This window comes from Pyxicephalus adspersus, chromosome 11 (genome assembly GCF_032062135.1).
Source record: "Pyxicephalus adspersus chromosome 11, UCB_Pads_2.0, whole genome shotgun sequence".
Taxonomy (NCBI): Eukaryota; Metazoa; Chordata; class Amphibia; order Anura; family Pyxicephalidae; genus Pyxicephalus; species Pyxicephalus adspersus.
Window position 1 is genome coordinate 14,602,289 of NC_092868.1, and position 27,337 is coordinate 14,629,625.

The window sequence follows — 27,337 nt, forward strand, 5'->3', positions numbered from 1 at the left end:
ACGTTTTCCGAAGTAATGATGTCTATATTTCAAGAGAACAGTTGGGATAGGTGTTAAGAGTTTTTTAGCTTTATTAGCATTTTTTTAAGGGTGAGGTTGGGGAATGAGTTAGGTATAACGTAAAGTGATCAGGTTACTTTTCAGGGTAGGTTAAATTCTAGGTGTTTAGGTAAACTTTAATAGTTATCAGTAAATTTGTAAATAATTATATAAAATAGGTCTCTAGGTTTGTAAACTAAGGTTTTGCAAACCATTGACAGAGGATTCCCGGAGCACAACGGTTATATAAAGCAGTGGTCACCAACCTTTTTTGTCCCGCGGACCACTAAAATTACCGGCTCCTGACCACCCATGCACAGGGAGCCAGGTGTCAATCAAAGGGGGAGAAACCTCCCCCGTAGTGACATCATCATGACATAACCCCACCCATTATCCCATTGCAGATTTGATCCTGCGATGGGAGAGTGGGCAGGTTGTGTCCAGGGACAATGTCTGTCCATTTTCCTGAGCCTGGGATTTGTACAGGGGACGTGGTCTGCATCTCTAGCTGGTGAGCCCCCCAGCGAGGTCCTTCTCCTGACTGGGGATGCACCGGCCAGAGCCGCGGACCACCAAAACTTTCTCGCGGACCACAGGTTGGTGCTGCTGATATAAAGGGATAGAAACCTGCAGTTGTTGCCTGCTGTCAGTCATTCTGTCTCTGACTGAGCCATCAAACAGAGCCATTCCAGAGAAAGTAGAGGAATAAGTTTTTTTTTACAGTATAATGTAAGGGAAAATGGGTAAATGTGAAAGAAAGGTGAAAATGTTAACATGCTGGCATATATCATTTTTATTTGCAATTTTTAAAATTACCAAACTAAAATAAAATATGCTAATTATATTTAAAGTGTTGACAAAAATAAAGTCCTGACAAAAATTAATAGATCTCAGGAATGTTGTTAATTTTAAGGGTCGGGCTGTATAAAAGTGTTTTTCTACTTTTTGAATACAAACAAGTCTACAATACCCCTTTGGGGTTCTCAGCTCTGAATCATTTTGCATCCTATTTTATATATATTCTATTGCTGGATTCTTGCTGCAGTATAGCGCATGTCTTTCGGAGCCTAGCACCACATGGTAGGGATTTGTGTAATCTGAGAAAGCCAAACTAGGTTACAGATACAGAAAGAAAAAGAATGAACATGAAGGGAATTAATTTCACAGCTTGTACAGTGCTGTTAAAAAAACAGAACTGCTTTTAAAATAATTTGAGGGTTGGAAATAATAAGTTACTAACACTAAGCCTTTTCTCTGGTTCCACTTCGATCATGCCTCGCAGCAGGTTCTGACAGTCCGGTGGGATAAAATGGGGCATGTGAAATACACCTCGTTTCACTTTCTCTAAAAGCTGGCGCAAGTTATCATCATCGAATGGCAACGCTCCCTGTAAGACAAGAAATTTCATGAACATTAGGAAAAAAATGTGCTAGAAACTACTAGTAAAAAGATTTAGGGTTTACATTTACATATGTATAAATTCAGATAGGAAATTGACCATTTTATGGTATAAGCATAGTTACATAATTATTACGTTATAATTTTGTTACATATTGTAAATAACTGTGACCAGCAGCTCAGTGATAAGCACCATGATTGGACATTGCTGGGGCCCTTCATGGTTCATATTTCATCAAGGTTTCACATGTATAGGATATGTAGGTATTTGTATGGGTTTCCTTTCATATTCCAAAATCAAACTGATAAGTATACTGCATTCCACCTAAAATGTTCCACCAAATAATAAAATAAAACTTTACCTGGAACATTGCTCACATCACATTGGGCATAACTAATAAAGCACTCCAAGGCTTTAGAGGATACACTTTCATCAATGAAGCTGGGTGATCCAGCAAATCTGGAATGGACTTCATTAATGTAATTTGCTATTTGCTAGAAAATGTTTTGAATCCTGGACCAGATTCATTCCAGGTTTGCTAGATCACTCAGCTTCACTAATGAAATTGTATCCTCTAGCCCTGGGGAGTATTAATAAATCAGGGCCAATATGTCAACTCAGTATTCCTATACAATGATTCAGTCCCTAACTGCACTTCACATTGATGATCAGTGATTCAGCAAACCTGGAATGGATTTCTTTAAACAAAAAATGTGATTAGTTAGCAAATGTTTTCAGTCCTGGAGCAGCTGCCTTACAGCTTTACTGCATCACCCAGGTTCTCCATTGATAGTCTATCTTTCCCAGTTTTGGAGAACTTTAACCAATCAGGTCTATAGTGTGCAATATGCTTGGACACCTGATTTATTAAATCTCTCCATGGCTGGAGAAGATACACTTTCATCGGTGAACCTGGGTGATCCAGCAGACCTGGTGCAGGATTGAAAACATTTGCTAACAAATATGAAGTGACTCTTAGGAAATCAATTCCAAGTTTGCTGGATCACCCAGGTTCACTGATGAAAGTGTATCCTCTTCAGCTGTGGTAAGCTTTAATAAATCAGACCTATTGCATAAAAATTGTTGCATTGAAGTGTGTTTTGTCAATGTGCTGCTGCATGAATTTCTGTCTGATTTTGTGCCCCATTCAATGGAATGGGGTCAGCCTTGCAATGGAGAGTTATGCAGGTGGCCATACATTGTAATATAACACATAACAAATGACTTATTGAGGGAATGAAGCCTAAAGGTTCCTTTCTTCTACAAAGGTGTGAAGTGCCAGACTGAAGGAATTTACTGTCTGTGTATAGCTGGATGAAGGATTATTAGGAGTGATTACAGGCTGCATTAGTGCATTACACCTTGCCAAAATGGAACCATTACATGTTAGACTGACCGTCTGATCATGTCATACTCATTCCAATAAACAGCAGCTCTATTTGTATATTGCTATTGGTAATTCAGTAGCTATTTGTATAAAACTAATTTCAAAAATAAATGACAATTGCAGTTTTCCCAAATGAAATGTAAATGTATTTATGTATGAATAAATTATTATTTATATTTATGCAAACCCATTGAGGTGGTATGATAGCTGAGCTGAGCAGATGAATAGGAGCCTGACACGCAAAAAATAAATGGACTGCAGCTCAGCACTTGCTGAATTTTGCATCATGTTTTTTATCTGCAATATCAACCCTACTAAAACAGTTCCAAGCCCAATCTGTGGATGACACCTGATGCATGAATACATATTGTTTAATATTTTTTTATTTAGTCATCATTTCCATATGATTGCTGATGATAGAAACAAATACAATGTACACATTATTTATATTACAATGTGTGGACATATGAAAGTTTAGTCTCCAATGTCTTTTTGCTCTTTGATTGGAAAGGAGCATGTGTGAGAGGGAATATAAAAGATTAAGAAAAAAGGAGGATTGAGTCAATATATAATGATGTGCATTGAAATAATGTCAGCACATACTGATGTATTGCTGTGGCATGGCCTTGGTATTTCTTGCTGTATGCCTATTTTTGTCTTCTATTGCAAATACGTTAATGCTATGTATTAGTTTATCATAGTTTCATACAGTCATACTCTTGGAACTTACCACAAGAAGAGCAAATAGAATAACTCCGCAGCTCCACACATCAGCTCTACGTCCGTCATACTTCTCGCCCTATAAAAGCAAAGGTTTTATTGTTTTTGTATGTTCTTTGTCAGAACAGTAAAAGCTGCCTTGATTAATAATGAGTAAATGTACCAAATATATATTTGACAGTATTTTCAAATTAAAATACAATTTTGACAGTCAGGTGGGGGCTGTGTTTTCATTTGTTCTACTGTCACTGAAAATGATGACAAACAATTGTTTCCATGTGTATGGAACCTAAGGCTTAGATTAACTGCAGCTAACAAGCATTTCACCTACCCTGTTTCCCCGATGATAAGACACTGTCTTATTTTTTTTTGAAGGCCAAAATATGCTCTAGGGCTTATTTTCAGGGGGATGCCTTATTTACCCATGAAGAAGACTACAGTACACAGTTATTGTTCATAGAGGGCGCACGGAGGAACCACACGGAGGAACCACACACGGAGTCACCCACCGCACCACGCGATTCTGGTAAGTAATCGGTGGGTGGCTTATTTGCGGGGGGGCTTATTTTTCATTTTTACCTAAAAAGGGGGGGCTGTCTTATTTGATGGCCCTGCCTTATCATCGGGGAAACACGGTAAGAGAGAGGATATCCAAACAATTATGAAGGTGCCCCAAAATTGTGATATCCAAGAAAACATCAAAATGGTAATAAGGCCCTTGGCCTATGATACTTGTGAATCATTATATAAACCCTTTACCTATTGTCTGTTGTACTATGGTAAGTGGGATTGCTAAAAAGCACAAGTTCCTTTTAAGTTTAGCATATCTGCTGTTGGCTCAACAGCACTCCCAACTTCTTCCATTTAGACAAAGCTCCCCAAGGCTGGAGAGGATACACTTTCATCAGTGAAGCTGGGTAATTCAGCAAACCTGGAATGGATTCAGTCCAGGATTCAAAACATTTGTTAGCAAATAGCAAATGAATTTGAAGAAATCCATTCCAGGTTTGCTGGATCACCCATCTTTATTGATGAAAGTGTATCCTCTCCAGCCTTGGAGAGCTTTAATAAATCCAGCCCAATGTAAGAGGTTGGGAACCATGTTTTGCATGTGGTTTCAAATAGCAACATGTTTTTGAAAAATGGTTGTTCAAGATGTTAATTCTGGTTACATGTTGTGTGGTTTGCATTTCTGGGCACACAGCACCAGTTTGCTGGTCACCCAGAAGTTTCCAACCACAGATGTGAAAGTGCCTCAATTATACTATTTAAAAAAAGTTAAATGGGCTACTTATTCTTTGCTTTATTGGCATCCTGTATTAACTTTGATATTATATTTATCATATCTCTTATTTCCTGTTTTAGCAGCCAATGCAACCAATATTACTAAAAGCCTGCTTGCATTTTAGCTACTGTGCAGAAGATGAGTTCATAAAAATTATTAACGATTATTAGTAAAATTGTAGCCAATGATCAGTGAATAAACATATGGAATAAACTGAAGTTTTTGCATTTGCCTAAAATTGTCTCATGGAAGAACAATTATTCCTTAGAAAGCTTAGGTTGTATTAGCCTTATGTGATCCCACTATGAGTCCAAAGTTAATGTGGTTAATTATGGGTAATTTGATCCTGTAAAATTAAATGCAGCACAGGAAGACAAAGAAAAAATCAGCAGGGAATAAGTAAATGCCTGTTTGTTTACTCTGCATTGAAATACCCCAAGTCCACCTTTCTGAAATGCTAAATATTGAAAGGAAATTCAGATAATCATATCTCTAAATAGTAAGCACAGTATTATCTATCATGGCCTTCTATGCATAAAGAATCTTGACAAATTCATTTCATATAATTGGGGGAATTTTATGCTGAATGTTGGTGCAAGAATAATTGTACAGAAATAAAGTAGTAAAATATAATATATATATATACAGTATGGGGCTGTCTGCGATCTATCCTTTTATGTACTGGTCTGCAACTACTGTTTTTTTAAAAATTCCAGCGCGGCTACATTATTGCTATTGAAATTAGGAGACATTATATGTAAATACCAAGAAGCCAAAAAAAAACTGCAAATATTGCTTAGCAGAATTCCTTATTAATGCTGACTTATAAATCTACAATGTAAAGGCATAGTCTATATTGTCACAAGTACAGATGTAGTGTGTCAGTAATGCCGAATGTCTGAACTAATCAGAAATTAAACTGTTCTGGTGTTCTCAGTTGAGCACCGGGGACACATATTCTTCAGAAGGACTAGTATATGCTCTGATTACCTGCACAGCTATGCCACATGCCTACAGCAGTTTGTTATTCCAGCGTGTCACCACATGTCATATCAGTGTTACCCTACTACCATATGGTGTCTCATTGGATGACACATAAAATACACAGTGTCTCCTCTTCTTGATTCTTGCTGGCAGCTCAGCAAATTATCGGCAAGTTGGGAAAATCATTCAGCCTTACAAATACCATATTGGTCAATTTGTATAGTAAGGTGTACTTTATGTAAAGTTTCACATCATACAAAGCTACAAAGCTATTTACAAAATTCTAGATGATTTTTTAGAAAACTCTAATCCAAAAAAAAAGATAAAAACAGCTGCTGAAATACAAATAAAAATTACGATTGTTGCCCAAAAGGAAAAATCACATGTGTACAGCAGGCGATGCTTATAAATCTGCTCTGGGGGATCAACGAATGACTAAGTGGGGATGACCACTGTACTATTATATAGAGGAGGATAAAGCGGGGAGTCTCTTACTCATCCTTCTCCCTTTCCTCTTCATGGAACTGAATGGCGCTGTGTGGGTAGCGCTTGTTCATTCTTCTACCACTGGAAACAACCAGGAAAGACTGTTTCATTTACAGTGACCTCTATTGTGTGTACATAGCCTGACTCATTCACCTTCTCATGATAGCAAGAGGGATCACACAGGCAAAATTTTGAAGGAAAACTCCAGAAAAACCTACCCCACCCATAGAGCCATGTCTTTGTCCATACAAATACATAACAGGCTTACATAGTTGCTCCATGCAACTAAACATGCAGATGTGTGACCTGGATGTACAATCCACAGAAGTGCCGGGATAAAAATTATGGCTGAACAGTTTTAAAGTACTATAAAGATGTGGACATGCAGCGTGTACTGCTGCACAAGGGCCCTGGATCCTCAAAATTCAGCTCTGCAGAGAAGCCCACTGTTGGTTACGTCCACTCGGCAGTGAGAAGGTTTAAAAATAAAAATTCATCCCCTTAGTAATACTGATTGCTGTGAAATGCTGTTTTTTTTGTCTTTGGTTTATCACATAAGTGTGATACTGTTTATATATAATGTATTATTATACTTGCTATATAGTTACATAGTAACTTTATAACTATATATCAATGTTGAATATATATATATATATATATATATTTAGCTAAAACTTGCAATGTAGGTGTTGTTTTAGGTGCTGGACTGGGTTACTGAATTACACTGGTATGGCTGGCCAACTATGTCACACATATGTTGGCTGAGATTACTGGCTGACCCAGTTTCCAATGGCTCAGTTCCAATGTGACATAACCATGTCTGCCAAAATGGGCACATGTGTAATTCAGTGTTTGTCCAAATATGGACAGCAGGTAAAAATAAGCAAACCCCAAATATGTTTGGCCATCTGTATAACCTTTTTGTCCCATTGGTCAGTGATGAGCTATAATTGTAAATTGAAAATAAATCATAAATTGCCAACTGCAGCTGCAGCATATGATGGTGATATCAAATAGTGCAGCAATCAGTCTTTTAGTAAAGGACAACAATCATTGTTTTTAATGTTCCTCAAATAAAAGTGAAAGAAATCAACATAAAGTGTAAGTCTGGTTAAACAAAAGAAAAAAATGTATATCTCTGCTATTCATGCAGATGTATCCATTTTATCCATTACATGCTACAAGTACAAAACATACTTGTTGATCCTTCCAATAAGATAAGATAGATAAGCTCCACAAATGTCTATTGGGCTCCAATGCACAAATATAGAAGGAATAAGGACTAGGGATGAGGAGGAGGACTATTTTCGCCAGATCATTGCAGAGAATAACATGTGTTATAGCTTAGTAAATTTATCAATTGATTTTAATTGTAAATAACACATTTTTACATCTATACCAATTGAAAGTAAGGGTTACATTTTCCTTCTCTGGTTCAGAGAATCAATAAAAGGACGAGAACCTGTTTCCCCCAACATATATCCTATAATAAACCGTTTATGACTGAGATGGGTTAGGTTTATTATGGTATAGGAAGCGTTTTACTATACAATGGCATCAATAATAATACACAGACATCCCCATTGCAGTATATTAGTATAGTATAGTATACCTTCTTTATGGTAAGCAAATCATGAAGATGCTTTTAGTGGGGCAAGAAAAAAAGCTTCAAGCATGCTTTGAGTTGGAATCAGAGCTAAGCACCCCAGGAACATGGGCCCAGAAGTGGTAATCCTACTGCTGCATTGGCTTATTTTTTTTTAAAAAGCACATGGGAGGAAATTGGAATATTGCTAGTAAGCCAGAAGTCAGTTACACTTACCTTGATCACCTCAGGGCATGCATAGTGAGGAGACCTGGCCACAAGGAAGTAAGGCATGAAAAAAACGTCAGGAAAGGGAAAGACAGAGAAAGAAGAGGGGTGTTAACAGCAGGATAAAGTGAAGAATTTGTTTAGTAGCTCTGTTCTGCTTATGTAAGTCATGATTTTCCAAACATATAGACATAAATGGCATGTATCATCAGTGACCATGTCAGTTCTGATGCAACATATTCATGGAGGTGACATGAATGACATTTCTATCTGACAAGATTGAAGCATTGAAAGCCTAAGGTATATGGCGAAAGGACATACATAACAGAACACAGGGTACTCACACAATGCAAGTACATACGGTAGTCATTAACGTGTACGTATAGCCATTTGTATAGTTTTGGATAAAATAGTGAATTTTTGGAACCCCTGTCAGTTTATTTTTTGCTATATGTGTCTGTTTTGGTAAAAAAAAAAGTGGCGAGTATTGAATGCCAGATGGGTATTTTTGCACTGGTTTGTTTAGGACCCTTTAAATGATGTCAAGTGCATTATTCTGCTCAATAACATGTTGAATTAAAGCAGCTCTTATAATAAAAATGGTCTGGCAATGCTAAACTACACACAAAAAATCAGGTATGAACTTTTTTTGTACTCAGCACACAACAATACACAGATAGTCATCATCCCTGTATTGTGGTACGTTGATACAACAAATGTATGTATTGCAGAAATGAGTGTTTTACCATATATACATGTATCCAGCCCTAATGATTGTCTTGCAGAGTTTTATTTCATGTTTAAGAAAAATAAAAACATAATTTGCCACAGCGTGCCTCACTGCATTAGGACCTATTAGGGAACTGGCAGTTCAACTTGCATAAGTCAGGGAGGTCATGAACGTGCCACTTTTTCTTGGTTATAGATTTATTGATCATGTCCTTTGTTCTATAACAGAAAAATAAACTTCCCCTCTCTAAGCTGTAAATAACAGTCTCTGCTGCTTCTTTATCCTGTTAACCTGCATCCCTAATGCCTTGTACATTCAGGCAGATCCAATGCCAATTTTGTGCTCATCTGAGCAGTCTGGTAGGTTTAATATTCAGTGATCACTTGGTTGTTGTTCCAAAAAACACTGAACACATGTGAATAACAGTCTTCTGATTGGTGGCAGTGGTAATGGGGTGAACCACAGGACCATGCAAACTCCTGATTAGATTTACCTGATTCATGCTGCACAAGACACAACTTTGTGTACAATGTACTTCTAATTAATCTAATCACTCCAATATAACTGAGGGTAAAAAAAGAATAATGTTAATGATAAAAGACTGTATACATAAAAGCACATACACACAGGAAGATTTTTACTATTTTATTTAAATGGTGATCAGTATGAAAGTAAAACATGGCCCATGTGTACCTATCCTTATGTATACCGTCCTTGTATTTGCCCTATATTCACATTTATCGCTGTTCACTATATCTCCTGTATTGTGCCTATGCCCTGAAAGGCTTTTATTTTAGAAAGCCTGCGTATGGTCATTATAATTTAAACTCTTTAACCCTGGTCAGTCTGATAAATACCTGCCTTGGATAGCAAAAAATAAACTGAAAGTTTTTTTAATCCATATCCAAAGTTTATTAAAACATAATCCATACATTTAAATACAATGTCTGCACGATGTTGCATAGCATGTACTTACCCACAGCTGGTCTCAAGTAAACTGTCGCCGACCTGCAGTGACGCCATTCCAAAATCTGCTATCCTTATGTTGTTTTTCTCATCTAACAATAAGTTTTCTGGCTTCAAGTCTCTGTGGCTGATCAGACACATAACAGTGAAAAAGTATTATACAATGCAAATTCAATTGGAACAAGTGACATTTCAGCAACATTTATATCATGGGTACAGGCAACAGCAAAGCAGCCCTAGTAGTCACTGTGGCACCTTGAACAATGTTTCCTTTGACCATACACCACCTACTACACATACCTCCAAAAGCCAACTTCAGCGACTCTTCTGTATAAATTCTGGATGAATTGCCACATTTTAATATACATAATGTGTTATGAAGTCCCTCACCTCATCCCCAAACCTGTCCCACTCCTATACTCACCTCTGTTGCATCACTAAGAGCACACAGCTGTTCTTAAAAAACAATTCTACCTGAGAAAGATAGGACTATGCATGGTCATTCATATCTAGGGAGAGAGCTGGACTAAGACCTCATACTCTGAACTATCCCTCCATAAAATTGAATAAGAACATCAGGCATATCAGTGTCATATAGTCAATATCTCACCGGATTTGTGGTGATGGGTATGAGAATGGGGAGACTATATAAGAAGTGTAAGTGCACCTATTGCAGGAATACTATGCAGAACCTAAATCACTCCCACTTAATATTGTAGACGGCTATTGCCAGCTTTTGGAAAATGAATGGCTGTCATGCTGGTTAAGTGGCATAATGGAAACAATTATATACAAATTATCAATCAATTATTCAGGATATACTATATTTCTAGCATATGAATAACATTTTATGAATGTACCTGTATACCACATCCACAAGTCCTATGGCCATAAAAACATAAGAAGAGATTAAGGATTAACCTTCAACTATCAGGATTCATTTTAGCCTGCGATCAGCGTGGCAAGGGTGACATACTCATAGCCTTGCCATTGGGAAATCAGCCCACTACCTGTGGTCCCATATTGTAGGTAACTAACACTTCACTGCACAAATGCTGAATCTGTTTAAAAGTTTACCAGCTGGACCCATAGTAAACCCGTCAAGAGGAAAAAATTTGGGTTGCCAGGCAACTAGCACATTCAGGTGGTTACCTTGTTGCCATGCCTACCTTCTGGCTTCAGTACTCTGAGTTACTCACCTGGAACATATACACAGATTGGTAACATCAGAGTAAAGTCATGGCCTATGACTCAAAAATATAAAAGGCCAAATCAGTATGACATGCATTGCAGTAGTATAGTCCAGTAATTATTTTCTACAAAAGTAAAAAACTTATATTAGTAAAGGTGAATACAAACCAAAAAGAAATATAAATATGGAAATTAGATTCTTTGTTCCCAAATCAAGAAGAGTAATATACTGCACTTGGCAATATATGGAAACTAATAATGTCAAGGCAGATTGATGGGTATACTCAATGTGATTAAAACTATAGTCATATGAAAACAACATGAACAGCAACACTTTCAATTTGTGATGAGGACACTGTGCCTCATTTTATTTAGATCATGCAATACATTTGAATGTACATTTTTAACAACCCTAAACTCCCCATAAATTTTTGTGCCTACAGCACTGGGTTCCCTATGCTTTTCTACTGAGTAATGTACCGAGTAATAGATTCAGTTGTACATGGCTGTAATGCGTAGCCCCCCATCCTTTTGATTCTAAAAGAATCAAAACTGCATCAGAAACCAGTCGTAAGTATTTGCACTTCGGCATTTCCCCACTGGTTTATCTTTTAAATAGATGCCTGTTTTTTCCTTCCTCCCCTCGTAGACGGCTTGAGGATTAGATTTACCAAGCTTGTGCCTCTGGATGTACCCAGCAATATTGAAACCTTTTTTTGCTGGCAACTTTGGACTGACCTGTGATCAGTCCTAATTTCAATTAGGGATCAATAACCCAGTGTGCTGAGGATGTGAGGTTATATGAAAACTCTCATTGATGCTATTTTATTTTTATTTGTTTCAACAGTTCAAAACCAGAATCTCTGTTATTATTAATATTACACAGTATTTATATAGCGTCAACATATTATGCAGTGCTGTACAAAGTCTATTGTCATCATACTAACTGTCCCTTGAAAGGGCTCACAATCTAATGTCCCTAACATAGTCATATGTCTTTAATACAGTCCAAGGTCAATTTTGGGGGAAGCCAATTAACCTAACTGCATGTTATTGGAATGTGGGAGCAAACCAGTGTACCCAAAAGAAATTCACGGTGACATGGGGAGAACACGGAAAATGCAGATCGTGCCCTGGACGAGATTTGAACCTGGGACCTAGTGATGCAAAGGCAAAAGTGCTAACCTCTGAGCCATCGTGACCAACTTGTGTGTTGACCAATCTCCTTTACATCTTGTGATCTGATGAAACAGACTGTGCTCTGTGAAACGCGTCATCATTTTGATTTACTTTTGATCAGCCTAAAGGAGATGTATTTTTCATATTGTTTCTAAAGTTGGCATTTTATAGCTTTTTGGTGATTTGTGATTTTGTACAAATGTTGAGATATTGTTTCTCTTTTTTATGTTATAATACATTTATATTTTAACAGTTTATTGATTGTGATATTATATATATATATATATATATATATATATATACAGTTTTGGTGTCATTTTCTCAGCATTCTAAAAGAATTCTACTTGAACACAGAGAAATATCATTGTTATTTTTCAGAATGAAGTTGGACATGCCCTTTTCTGCAGATGCATGTTTGGATTCTCCCAGAAATGTATTGGAAACAGAAAAACTTGGCAATTTTTCTAGATGAAGGCAGACATTTCCGTGATATGCAGTCACAGTGCAGATGAATGTTTCGATTCTACCAGAATTTAACTTAAAAACAGAAAAAATCTACATTGTGATTCTAACAAATCAAATTAGATTTTTCTGTCCGGATGGATGTATACCTTGATTCCATCTTATTTCTACTTAAAACAGCGAAATGTATGGGTGTATTAATTGCAATCTTGGCCTTGAGTTGATTTCCAAATAGTCAGAATCAAGTGAAAGTCAGAATCAAGTGAAAAGCAAAGTGAATTCAACCATCATTATTGATAATATTTACACAGGCCCAGATATGTGAAAAGCACACCCAGACCAAGACCTAAGGTACAGAATGTTCCAGAGTGGAAGACTATCTTGCATGGAAAAAAAAGCTGCCCATTGGTAACTGGAGTAGAGTAATACATTGGGGAAAATAGTTAGAGTATATTCACTTGGGAATAGGGGGTAGTCAGGGCTGAAGCAATATGAGAGGAGTAGATGTCAGAGACTTGTGGGGAAAAGCTGGAGTGAAGCATTTTGATGGGGATATGGCTATGACTGTCGCAGTTAAACTGGGGAAGAAGGGTTGGCCAGGACTGGAGAAAAGATACCTATACAGGGTAAGTCTTAGGCTACATACACATGTGCAATGGTTCTCGTCTGATATTTGGCTGAGGGCCAATATGGGACGAGAATCTGGCGTGTCTACAACGTTTGCCATCCATCGTCCAAACGATCGTCCTGGCAGATCCATGGGCGACGAACGATTTTAATGAAAGTGAAGGGGGAGAGAGCACACTGGGGTGCCGCTCCGTCGCTCTCTCCCTCCCCTCTCCATAGAGCAGAACGGTGCTGTATGTACTGCTCTCGTTCATGCATCGTGCAGTCGTTAGGTGTTGGAATGGATTGTGAAAGATCTTTTCCAACGGCAATTATTGCACGTGTGTACAATGCCTTAGGAGACAGTGATCAGGGATGTCAACTGGCAGCACAAAGATGCCGGTCTTGATCTGACAACAGTTCTGTACTGTCTACAGGGGAGCAACCAGTGATTCTGCAACAGACTAGGATTTAAAAAACTGGGAGGACATGTGTTAGGATTTAATTATTTATCCTGGAAATAAAACGATGTCAGCTGCTTTGAACATTTATACACAGATTATGTTTGTAAGAGAACACCATAGGGTCTGTCAATTCATTTTCATTCATCTTGTTCTGATTTATTACAAGATTTACTCCAACTTTATACACATTATTGATTAACAATGGGTAGATTATGCATTAGTAGATAATACGTCATCCAATCAAATATTGCTTAGTGTTTCCACACCTATTTTCTTCCAAGGTGACATAATCTTCATTACCTTGTGATTTTCCCTAATAATTAGCTATATGGTAACATAAGGACTTGTGTTACTTAAATGTTTTCACTAGCTGTGTACTTTCCCTTCTTAAGAAAGCAAGTTTAAAATGTACCTAAACTCAGAATTTTTAAAAAGGATAGACAATTCCTATATAATATTTAAAGTAAAAAAATTGTTTGTTTGTGCTTTTTTGTTTAAAAGTGCAACACCCTTTAAAAAAAAAAAAAAAAAAAAAAAAAAAAAGGATGCAGCACTGCCCCCTAGGTGATCAAGAATTAATGGGAGCACATTAATGGGATGCGTGACGTAGGTTTCCGGGAGGCTCTTAGCTGTTCCTTCTGGGCATGGCCTAGCATGCACTGAAGGAGCTCTTTCATCAATAGGAAAAAAATTGCGCATCTCATGCATGCACTGTGAGATCGGGCAAGTTTTTTCCTGATCTCGCACCTGCGCCAAGTCGAAGATGGATACCGGGACCTCATGGGACCCGATGGAAGATACCTCCAGACGGACAGAGTGATCTGCGTGATTAAAGGTAAGTGTAATTTTTTTTTGTTTTGTGTTTACTTTAACGCTTTAAATAGTCAGTCCAGACAAAAGTCAGGTTTTAGTTTTTGGTAGCCAAGTAGTCTGAATTAGCCACTCTGGAACTTTCTACCTTGTCTAATTAGGTTTACCTCCACCATTAACACCCAAACGCACCTTCTCAAACTCCCCTACTCATCTTTACCTTTGCCCTAATCAGCTATTGCCAATCACCCATAATTTTAATTTCCCCTTCTACTACAATCTACATTCCACACCTCTTAGATTGTAAGCTTATATGAATAGTGTCCTCTGGTACACCCCTTGTATCACAGTTTGTACATGGTTTGTATAGGTTTGCACTATGGTATTTTTTTTGTTTGATTGTTTTTTGTATACCATTGCATTATTTGTTGGCACTTTACTAATAAATATAAACATAATTATAAATAATAATATTAACCCCTGGCTGTTTCTATATCTGAAAATTTTCAACAAGAGGATCTCCTTGCCACAATGGCAAACTCCCTTCCTGTTTACTTAAGAATGTAAGTTTTTTTTCATGTCCACTTGCCTTTTTCATGTTTCACCTGCTGTTGCATATTTGATATAAAATAAATACAAAATTCAGCAGGGAGATTGAGACTTACTCCTAGCCATAGTAACTATGCAGTCATAGGAATTTAAGTACAGATTTTTCCAGCGTTTTGGAAAGATATATGAAATTGTCAGGTGGCTCAACGCTCCAGCATCTACCAGAAACAATTATTACTAAGTGTGCAGATTCTGTACATAGGACTGTCTGCACATCAAATATACTATAGGACAGAGGTGCTCTCACAAACTGGAGATTTTTTGTGTGCTCCTGGCCAGGTATATTCTTTCTGTCTGGAGGTATAGAACTTTGGGAAAAGATCCTACAACTGACTATTAACATGAAAGTTCAACCATCAGGCTGGATCATTTAACCTGTGCTCTGTGCAAAATGATTAAAGAAGCCCTCCAATTTCCTTCACAACACTTGATAAATCACTTCTTTACAGAAGCAAGAAGTGTAATTTCCAGAAATGGGAAAAAAGCCAATTCTCACAGAGGACAATAGACAAGCACAACAAACAATATGTTTTGGGAATAGAAAAAAAAATCACAACACTGCAGAATACGATGGAAGATTTTCATTTAGCAAGGGGCCAACCTTACCCGTTTAGGGTGGCCATACATAATCAACGTTTTCAATAGATTAGATGTTCGATTTAATAAAACAGAGAATGTAATGTAAATCTATTGAAAATTAAAGCATTCCTAATGGATATTTGATCAATATATCTGTAATGCTCTGGTTTGTACGCAGATGTTGTTTGCATACCAATGATCATGCAGTACAATACAAACACTCTGGAAAAAGGATGGGGAAGTAATGTCAGACATAAGAACACATCAATATCATAAATGTCAGTAAATAAACAGAATGTTCCTTACCTGGCCCAACAGTTACATACACAGACACAAACAAAAGGTTTGGCAGTTGGTGACCTTTTAAATCCAATAATGCTGAAATGTATAGCATTCACAGGACATCACCAAACGAGATAGAAGGCAGCAGTTACAAATGCACAATGTCCTAACAATTACATCTGCCATTGGTATAGTGGTTTGCTAGCCCACCATATACATAAAATCATGGGTTTTAGACTGCCCCCAACAAAAAGACAGCAAAAAAAAAACAGCAATTCCCCTGAAGTCCCTTTAAGGTCAGTAGGGGTGGTGTTAGAAGTAGCTAACTAAGGCTGGGTCTGCACGGACGTTTTTAAAAGCACATGTAAACTTTCCTATTGCATTTATATGCATTGTAAACACTTTTATTAGCGTTTTAAAGTTCGCCTTAAAAATGCTGGAAAACGTCTATGCCACATTTTCCTGCGTTTTTAAAGCGCTTACGTTTTTAGTGCTTAAAAACGCGGGGAAAGGTCCCATTGAAGGTAATGGAAGTGTTAACCCACGTTTTTGGGCGTTTTCTAGCTTTAACCCAGCATTTTAATTTTTTAAACGTTGCAAGCAACATTTAAGATAAAGCTCATAAATGTGCCTCAAGGAAACGTCCTGGTGTAGATTAGCCAATTGGGATGTATGGGGACTTCAAACAAGGGCTTTAAAAGCCTCAGGTTAAACGCTGGGGAAATCGTCCGTGCAGACTAAGGCCAAGGAGGAATAGGAAGGGAAACAGAACAGCTGTCAGAGCTTGGGGATTGTACCTTGGCAGCTTACATTGGTATAAACTTCAAGATCTTCAAGATCAACACAGGTTGGGTGTAAGCCTGTCTGGAACTTGTGATGAAGATGGGTATTGGACAGGGTCATATTGGGTGATCACAGATTTTCTGTTAACCAGCACAAAGTTATGGTTAATAAATTGTAAAACGTTGTTAGTAAAAAAATGCTGTTTGGAAAAAAGCTGTTGCTTTGGCCTTTACAAGACACAATTGGTCAGGGAGGTAAAGTTGGTAAATATATAAAGATATTGAACTATGGTTGTCAGCGCCGTTCTGTTTTATGGAGAGGGGAGAGGGAGAACAAGCAAGCACTCCACTGTGCTCTCCTCCCTTTCACTTCCATTGTGGTTGTTTGTTTTCCCTCATCCTTCATGGATTCATGAACAATGCCAAATGGCCACTGTACACATGTCAGATTCTCGTCCGAGACAAGTCCTGACGCGTGTATGTAACCTAAGTTTGGCTGTTTGTGTTGCTGCACTTTGTTGACATTCATTCTTAATAGCAGCCAAAAGGCATGCTTTACTGTGTGTTCAGCATAAACAAGTTGCTGAGCACAGTGGTTTGTTCCACAGTCCTTTGAAAATGCACTGTCTGGCCTGATGCAATGCATTCCAACATGGACAAGCACATGTATTCCCAAAAAACTCCTAATCCCAATGCTTCTCCCATGTCAGATTAGCATGATAGCCTGGCACTTAGCAATTTTAGGAAATTAGGTCAATGCAATGGCATCCTTCTAATTTTTAATAATACGGGTTAAACCATTGCACTCCATTGCTGGTTATTTTGAATACTCTCCCTCAAGGAACCTTTAGAAAGTAAAGTAGCAGTCTACAATGCATGCAGTGTGCTACTATACAAAAAAAAAACAACAACTTGGCTACCATTTAGGTCTGTTGTGCTGCATTAGTCATACAAATCAAATTAATGCAATAAATACACTGGAGCAGATTGTCCTGGTGAGAATGAGCCCTCGGATATTTATATTACACAAAAACAAAATCTGTTTCTATATCCCCTACCTCCCTCTTTGTAGCATATTGTTCATACAGAATCACAAGTCTACATTTATTCTGTGTCACTTTTTCACGCCTCAGCGTCAATTCATTTTGAATATTCCTTTCAGCTACTTACGCTCTCGTTCCTTCCTATATCCGTCAGCTTGTTTTCCTGGGCTATGAAGCTAAATGGTAGTAACGTTTACAATGTGCACTATCTTTAGCAAGCATTGGACTCAACACTACGCGTAGGAAAGCAGAAACTCTGACTCACCATATGGAGTAGCTGTGGCAGAAATCTAGAGCGGATATGATTTGTCGAAAGAATTTTCGAGCCTCCTTTGGAGTTAGTCGCCCCTTTTTAACCAAGTAGTCAAAAAGTTCTCCACCAGACACATGTTCAAGCACCAAATATCTGTAAAAACAATATGAAAACACTTTTTTAGAAATTTTTTTTTAGAAATTCTGAATTTTGAATTATGAACTCTATGCTTTCAGCCAAATTATAAAATGTACATAAGCCCCCCAAAATAATAGATTTAGTAAAAGGAAAGTCTATAGAGTTAAAATTTGGTAGTATTTTGGCAAATAAATACTCTTAGGGTCAATTTATTAATGTTTTCACCCAAAATTTATCCAACTTTTACCAAAAATTCACATATTTTATGCACTAGATTTATTGAGGAAATGTATGAATAATTAAATTAAAGAAATTGATTTACACATTTTCTATTTGAATTCAATGTAAAAGAATGCGTACAATTTGGGTGAATCTTGAAAAAATGTGAAAATACTCCTCTACATTTTCATTAAATAATACACAATACAATTACACACGCACAAAAATAATGGGATGGAATAATACAATCTCTCCAAGAAGATAGACTATCAAGACCTAGGTGATTCAGCAATTTGGTCCAGGATTTAAAACATCTAAGAACAAATGATTTTTAAGAAATCTATCCCAGGTTTTCGGGTTCACCCATGATAGTCATTTTCTCCAGCTTTGCCGAGCTTTATTAAATCAGGTCCAATATGTTTTATTTTTTTCACAAATTGATATAGTTTGTTGACCAAATAAATATTGGATATTTTTATATTTTGGCCTTTGAAACAGTAAAATGCTTGGGTACCTATAATTGTAAATCAGGAACATTAAAAACATTTACATCTCAACATTTTAAAGTTCAACCTTAACGAGGGCCCTAAAATTATTCTTCTATCTTTGGCATGCATGGAGATACCCAATAAGTGTCACACAACAGGCATTCACATATATGCACCCAAACTGTGTTTATGAACACGCATAGATGGTAGAGTTATTTATTTAAAAAAATGAGTTTATTATATATTGTAACTTTTTATTCAATTGTATATAACAATTAACCAGCTCTTACTGACTGTCAGCAGTCAGCCTTTTCACACAGCAGCAGAAAGAAGCCCAAGAATCAGTCAACTCACATATATAAAGTTCTGTGGACATCCAAAGTCTTAGGTCTGGCTTCAAGGTAAGAAGTAAACTTGGAAAATGGAGAATGGACCCAGAACAATTTTTTTTTATTTCAGTCATAAACCCCAGAGCCCTTCACAATGTGTGTATTAAAAACGACTTTTTTTTATTTATGAATCCAAATAATATTGTTGTCATTTGTAGTAAGTATACAACACAAACCCTTTTTTGAGGGCTTTGATATACAGAAAAAAGTATGTTTTACTTTGTTAAAAGTTCCTACAATTTTGGCGACTCATCATTTCCTACCATGTCTGACACTTAATAATAATAAATCCTGCTAATGGGACCACAGGGAGGTAAGGACCTGACAGAGGAAGAAAACTAAAAATGGCTAAATGAAGGGGGCCAAAGTATAGTTTTTTTGCCGATTATTTCAACTCAACAACAGATGGATAACTGTCATTGAGAACAGCTCTAGTTGCTATTCACCTGTAAGGAACTTACCTGTCCTGCGAGTCCGCGGCGTCCCTGGGGATCCCAGCGGCAGAGGGAGACGCCGCTGCAGCAAGCAGCATGGCCGAGGCTGCTGCCCTGCTGGCAGTATGTCTCTCTCTGCAGGCGGAGGGATCCGTCATGGCCAAACTACTGTTCGGCCAGGCGGCATCCCTTGCATCTCTATGGACGTGTTTACAGAGAGTCCTGTTCTCAGCACTCCTTTGGATGTGCAAAGTAGTGCACGTCCCAGGGGTGCTGTGGGAAGAGGTGCGCGCGCTACCACGCATGCCTCTTGTACCCCCCGAGGGCGCGGAACTCGGCTGCCTCGGCGCGGGGTGGGACATAGTTAGTTAGCCGCAGGGGATTCAGCAGGGGATTCAGTTACTCTCCAATCAAATGGCGCCAGGTGGTGCGAGGTCATTGGTCACTCTGGCCATTTAAGGAGAACCTGTCCTGACCACCATTGCCCGCTATAAGCCTCTGTGTACACAGTGTGCTTGGGTGCGTTCTTTGTGTTGGTTAACGTTTCTCCAATTGTCATTATAATAGCGACCTGGTCTGATACCTGACTCTTGCCTGAACTCTGCCTCTCCTGAACTCGGATTGTTTGTGACCTCTCTTGCCTGCTGCCTGCCCTCGGATTGTTCCTGACCTGCCTTTGCCTTACCCTCCTGTACTACGCTTCGGACTTGATTTCTGTAAAATACCCTGTGTTGTTTTATGACTACAATAAAACTCGATAAGAGGACTTTTGGAGTTGGCTGTGGTTTGTGTGCCCAGGCGCATTACATCACCAAAATAAAGAAAGTCCCAGTAAAATCTGCTCCGCAAATAAAATTGAACACTTCGAACACAACATCATACCACCAAATGCAAAGCAGAAGTGTTGTCTGAAGCTAGCGATATACATTAGATAGGATGTGGTGATGAATAAAAAAATATTTAAGGAGAATCTATAGTACTTTTGCTATAAATAAATCTCTATTGCCCATACCATGTTTTTATTATCAGACATATAGTGTATTGAACAATACAATTCCAAAATGAAACAACTTGGCACTGACTAGACCTGTAGGAACAATCTTTCAGGACAAATATCATCCCTCCAAAATAAGTGACATTTGATAGCTGTGCTTGCCTTAATTTTGTAAAACTGAACCTTATATTCAAGCTAGGCCCCAGCATTTCATGGTGTAAAATCAGCTTAGCCTTTTCAGTATTTAAATGCCTTAATAAGATAAAACATATTTATGAGCATTAGTGACCTCAAATGATTAAGATGCTTAAAGGGCTTAACATGAAAGTCTTCAGTGAAAGAAAATGGTAACAGTCTATGAAATGGAAGAGGTGGCATGTATTATTTATAATCCACATATTACTCAATGTGATAGAATACCCAAACAATTAGATTGATCTCATTAATTCGAAGAACCCTTTGACCTGACACCTTTTCACAAAGTCTACATGGAGAATGATGGTGATAATAGAGCCTTCCCCTAACGTGTAAAAAAAATAAATAATCATGTCAACTTACCTTCATCAAAATGACATTTTAATTAAAGAAAAAAAATATGGGTGGTGCGAGGGACAAATTAACACATCATACATTACACACTCTGGGCTATGAATAAGGAAAGGGAACGAATAGTCATGTTTGTCCTGGTCATTAGGGATATAAAACACATATTTATAACAACTGGGAAAAACATGGCAACGTTTGTCCAATTTCACATTTTTTCACGTTTCACAAAGTTTCACATTTTATACTGTATAGGGTGAATATGATTAGAACCATGACCAAATATTAACTTCAATCATCTAGAAAAATGTTACGTTAGATCTTTTGTGGATAATAGAACACCAGTCTTTTGCAATCTACCAGTAGATGAACTATGATAAATTTATTGTAGCCTAATATTGAACATAAAGTTCCAATACATGATAACATAGCAGAAATATTACAAAATAAATGTATTCTAAAATTTAATGATAAACAAATACACCAAGTATACTACCATTCCATGATAATTTAGCATTAAGAATATATTACCAATACATGATAACCTAGCAAAAACCATGCATCAATCCAAACTAGCCTAGAATGAAATGTATAACATTGATTCATCGATAATCTTTGAGAAAAAATATACCACCGATCTATGATAAAATAACAGAAAATATACCACCAATCCACAAAAGCCTAGCAGAAATTTTACCACCAATTAATGATAACTTATGAGAAAGTATATTACCAATCCATAATGGCCTGGCAATGTAATGGCCCATTGGTAACTGTATGGAACTGACCTTTGATACCCTTGTAGTAAAAGTATATATTACAGCTATGGCAGCCCATCGGAATATCTTTTTAAATTAAACAATTAATTTGGGTTTTCTATACAACTAATGTTCTTCTGCACCGTGCCATTTCTCAGTTGGTGTCAGCCAGGTAAATCGTATTTGTTAAGTTATGTTCAGACTAGCAATGAGATTAGGAGTGGTTACCACTTTCCTGTGCCAGTGAACTGTTGTCTCTGGGAAGACAAGCTCATTTTACTGCGCATGCGTGAGATCGGCAATTTTTTTTCTATTGATGAGATGCTCGGGCATGCACAGAAGGAAAAGCCAAGAACCTCCCAGGATACCTACGTCACGCTTTCGGGGAGGCTCTGCGCTCCCATTAATTCTTGATCGCCTAGGCGTGGTGCCTAGAGGTGCAACACCCAAAAAAAAGGGTGTTCCACTTTAAAAAACACAAACAAACAACATTGTTACTTTAAATAAAAGAGTTGTGTACCCTTTATGTAAAGCAAAAATTCTAAGTTTAGGTACGCTTTAAGCAGAAAACATGCATTACCAGGGCACACCAATTATTAATATTATTATTATTTTTATTATTAATAATAATAAACAGGATTTAAATAGCGCCAACATATTACGGAGCTCTGTACATCTGCTGTTTCAAATGAAAGATAGTGACACAGGAGGAGGAGAGGACCCTACCCAGAAGAGCTTACATTCTAGGAGAGACCATCCAATGCAAATAACAATACACTAGGTTTTCTTTAAAAATAGATTCATAATTATCCTATACCAGTGTTGCTCACCCTGACATTTTATGATAATTCCTTCATTTATTAAGAGAGACACAGACCTCAGATCTCCTACATCATGAACTATTTTGTAGCAAAAATGTATCTGACAGGTACATCTACCTATGATATGAATTATCTCTGGTGAATCAAGCAATCGCTGAAACATGTTAAGATGTTCTCACACTAAAGTTTCGGTATAGCCTGTGCTCATTATGAATGTATCCCTTGTACAGTGTAAAGGAAACATCAGATTGTCATTACACAGCTCTCTTTAGACCTCTCAGTATAGAGAATACTCATTATAAAGCTTTCATGCTAGCTCTTCACTCAATAACACTCTTGTTACCCATCTCTGGAAAACCCTCTGACTTTCAATGTGCTTGTTAGTCTTCAGTTTGCAATGATCTCACAATCTTCAATATATTTCAAAGTTCTCCTAAAGCTGTTGACTTGTGTGTAAGGTTCATTATCAGAGTTCAATGCACCCTTAATAACAGGCTGAGTGCCTCAGGACAAAATTTAATGCATTATAAACTTATTTAGTTAAATCCAGTATGTCAGTAATCATCTATTAACGTGAAAGCCTCTACTATATTTCTTTCTCTTCTTCCCTAGAAACCATGCTCTTGTTAAATCAGTAGCATAGATAATCCTGTTCTGCAGCCAAAATATCTACTGAAGGAATGAGCTATGTGCAGATGAAAGAGAAGATGATGAGAGAATTTCGGTATCTGATTCCACGGCGGGTTCTGGGTTCAGTGGTACAGAAGCAGAGGATGCAAACCTTTTTGTTGCAGTTGGGCCCTCACTCCACGAGGCTTATATACAGGGACAGTTCGAAACGAAATTAAGCCCTGGGCAAATATGAAGTGAGGGTCCCAGATGCCCAACAATCCAGCTCCCTGCACACCAACTATTCTGCCCATGAAAAAGGGGGGGGGGGGGGTCCTGGATAAATACGAAGTGGGGCCCCAAATGAATACCATTCAAGCTTTCTGCACCCCTGTCATTCTGTCCATTAGGACCCTGGAGAATATGGGGGCCTGAACCCACCTTGCTCATAGGGCCTGAGCTCTTCAAGGCTGGAGAAGATACACTTCATAAGTGAACCTGGGTGATCCAGCAAACCTAGATTGGATCTGGTCCAGGATTAAACACATTTGTTAACAAATAGCAAATTACTTGTAAGAATCCCATTCCATGTTTTCTGGATTGCCCAGGTTCACTAATGAAAGTGTATCCTCTCCAGCCTTGGAGAGCTTTAATAAATCAGACCCATAGAGTCTCCCTTGGCATACAGCTGCCATTTTAGTATAGTGTTTTAGGACTGCCAATATGCATTGTCACTGTGAGGCATATTTTGTGCCTCTTATGATCCTGCAGTATTCACATATAGCAATCTATACAAGAAAAATCAGACTACTTGTCGACATGCCACCCACTACTCACTCTGGTGCCATGCCACAATAGTAATTAGTATCCACTTAAAGGAAGTCTGTAATGTGTGGTTTCTATATTACATAACACTGCAAAAAATATACATATGCAACAAACATCACAGGACACACAGTGTATACATTGGACATAATGTACACAGCACAGCATACACAGAATTATATGTTTGTATAATACGGCATGCTCCAAACAAAGCACACACAGAAAAAAAATAATGCACACAGCACACAGCTCATACAAAACACACAGAATCCAAATAATGTACACAGCACAGAATGTACAATACAAATCATTGACATACACAGCAGACATCACCCACTGAGCACAGAAAACACTGCACATAATATAGTAAATGTCTGACACCATTACAGCCCCTAAATACATGGTCAATTAGAAAAAAGACTTAATGGAAGGTATTAGCACATGTTAACATGATGGCAACATGCAGTACCATCAGGCAACAAACAAAATGCAGCTGGACCCATACAACTATTTTTATAACTATGTTGCCAAAATACTGTAATCTATATGTCACATTAAAAACTTATTTGGGTTAAAAACTTATCTGGGTATGCCAAAGCATCCTTCATGTTCACAATGGCCATTAAGAGCTTTACAACTAAACCCCACATTTTAAACCCTATTATAATCACCATTAACAATAATGTAAATAAAAAAAACTATTTGACTAAAGGCAATCCTAAAGGGAATGCATATATAATATGTGTGCTTTTATATGGTGCTAGGGTAAAGATATAACATTTTACTATTACCAGCTTGCCATTTAAGCTCTAAGCTCCTTTTTTATGTTTACCAGGCTAAACTTAACTACTTTGTTTAGTGATTTGAACATCAGGACTGACTCACCTCCTTTTACAACCCTTTCCCCGTTTATACAAGGCAATATAGAGATTCATTTAAGCAGAGATGGTGATAAAGTGAGTAGCTATTGTTGGGCTTTCTCTTTTAGAAAACCTGGAATGCTCTGCAAACCTAGTGTCAAGGGATGACCTACAATTGTAGTTACAATTGTAGTTCAAATAAAAACAAAATCTACATAAATTGGTTCAAGCTTATCTTTTAATAAAGAATTCTATTCTAAATGAAGATAAAGAATAGCCATTTTTCAGCTAAACAGAGCCTCTTTGTACAGGAACACAGAGCCAGAGTGGCACGTATATTCTGCTCAGTGTATAATACTAATATTGACCCCTGCGGGGGATATGTTTAATCAATATATCATTTGATTTGTTGATGTATATTAAAAACTGGCACCAAAACCTTCAAATAGACTTCAGTACTGACTACCCCTCTGCAAAATTATTTAAAGCTAAAATTCATACTAAATTTCATACCTAATTTTTTGTGTACATAAAACAATTTTTTACAACCTTGCTCTTCCATTCTTTGGCACTTACCGTATTTTCCGGTGTATAAGGTGACTGGGCGTATAAGACGACCCCCCACTCTAACCAATCATTTGGGGGTCGTGTTATATGCCCAGTATTGTACTGTTCCTTCTGCCTGTCAGATCTCACTATTGTGAGAGAACTGAGAGGCAGAAAGAACAGTACAATACTAGTTCTAAGTAATGAATGGGCACGTTCCTTTAATGAATGGGCGTGTTCCAGTGAAGAGCCAATCCAGGCTCTCCACTGGAGAGCCAATCCAGGCTCTCCACTGGAGAGCCAATCCAGGCTCTCCACTGGAGAGCCAATCCAGGCTCAGGTCCTGCTTTTCAGCTTACACGAGTCCTGCTGTGAAGCAACGCGAGCCTGCCCAGGAGGACTCGTGTAAGCTGAAAAGCAGGAAGACAGAAGGAGGCACAGGAGGACTCGCAGGGACGCCAGAACAGAGAGGGGACTCGTGAGGACACCGGGCGCTGCAGGTAAGTACTGGTACCCGGCGTACAAGACAACCCCTAACTTTGTCATAGATTTTTCGGGGTTAAAAAATCGTCTTGTACGCCGGAAAATACGGTATGTCTGTTGAGAACAGGAATATATCCAAAAGTATCTTCTTCTATATGAATAAAATTGTATGTATGTATGTATGTATGTGAGTAACCAAACTTGCTGGACATAAGACTCAGACTCATGTGAGTGCACCGCTGATCTTTGTACAGGGCAGTGGTATATGTCAGAGGTATATTTGCATGTATGTATGAATGTATGTGTCTATGTATTGGTCAATGTGCCTTTTGCTTAATAATGCCTTTGAGAAAGTGTAAGGCAATTGCCCGAGTGCAATACAAGGCACAAAAAATGAAACAACACCATACACAAGAATATCCTGAGGACAAGAATAGAAGACTTGCCATGCTGCACGAGAAAGCTAGTACATCTAGAGCTTCAGAGACAGTACAACAGCATGACAGCCGAGTACAGGAAATGAGAGAAAGAGCTAATACATCTAGAGCTTCAGAGACAGTACAACAGCCGTGAGACCCGACTACAGGATAAGAGAGATAGAGCTACTATATCTAGAGCTTCAGAAACAGTACAACAGCGTGAGACCCAAGTACAGGAAATGAAAGAGCTGCTACATCTAGTGCTTCAGACACAGTACAACAGCGTGACAGCCGAGTACAGGAAATGAGAGAAAGAGCTAATACATCTAGAGCTTCAGAGACAGTACAACAGTGTGACACCCGAGTACAGGATAAGAAAGATAGAGCTACTACATCTTGGAAACAAAGGATGTTCCATGAGCACAATATTCTTATTAAAACATTTAAAGCAGCCTTGGAAAATATGCCATTCATTTAGGTTAATTTAATTTATTGTATTTTAATTTAACTGTGTATTGTACTTATACTTTAAAAACCTGTAAAAAAACATTTCTTTGATATAACACTAAAGATTTATTTGATTCTTTTTCCTGTATAATATAAGATTGCAATAAATAAATACCTGGGCAACGTCGGGTAGTCAGCTAGTATTTAATAAAGACAAAGAGCATTGGCCAGGGAATATGAACCAATCAGATATATTCTCCTACTAAAGTTAAGTGGAATTTGTGTACTCTGGGTA

General features: G+C 37.8%; 1 protein-coding gene across 5 annotated transcripts in view; it reads right to left on the reverse strand.

Annotated features, from left to right (window-relative positions):
* LOC140340575 (serine/threonine-protein kinase BRSK2-like) overlaps positions 1 to 27,337 on the reverse strand; it is a 186,670-nt gene that overhangs the window by 39,250 nt on the left and 120,083 nt on the right. For all 5 annotated transcript variants that reach the window (XM_072425869.1, XM_072425868.1, XM_072425866.1 and 2 more), the window contains 5 exons: positions 18,082 to 18,222; positions 9,820 to 9,936; positions 8,123 to 8,156; positions 3,556 to 3,624; positions 1,280 to 1,426 (listed from right to left, as the gene is read on the reverse strand). In XM_072425869.1, the coding sequence (XP_072281970.1) occupies positions 1,280 to 1,426; positions 3,556 to 3,624; positions 8,123 to 8,156; positions 9,820 to 9,936; positions 18,082 to 18,222 (508 nt within the window). The remainder of the gene's footprint in view (positions 1 to 1,279; positions 1,427 to 3,555; positions 3,625 to 8,122; positions 8,157 to 9,819; positions 9,937 to 18,081; positions 18,223 to 27,337) is intronic.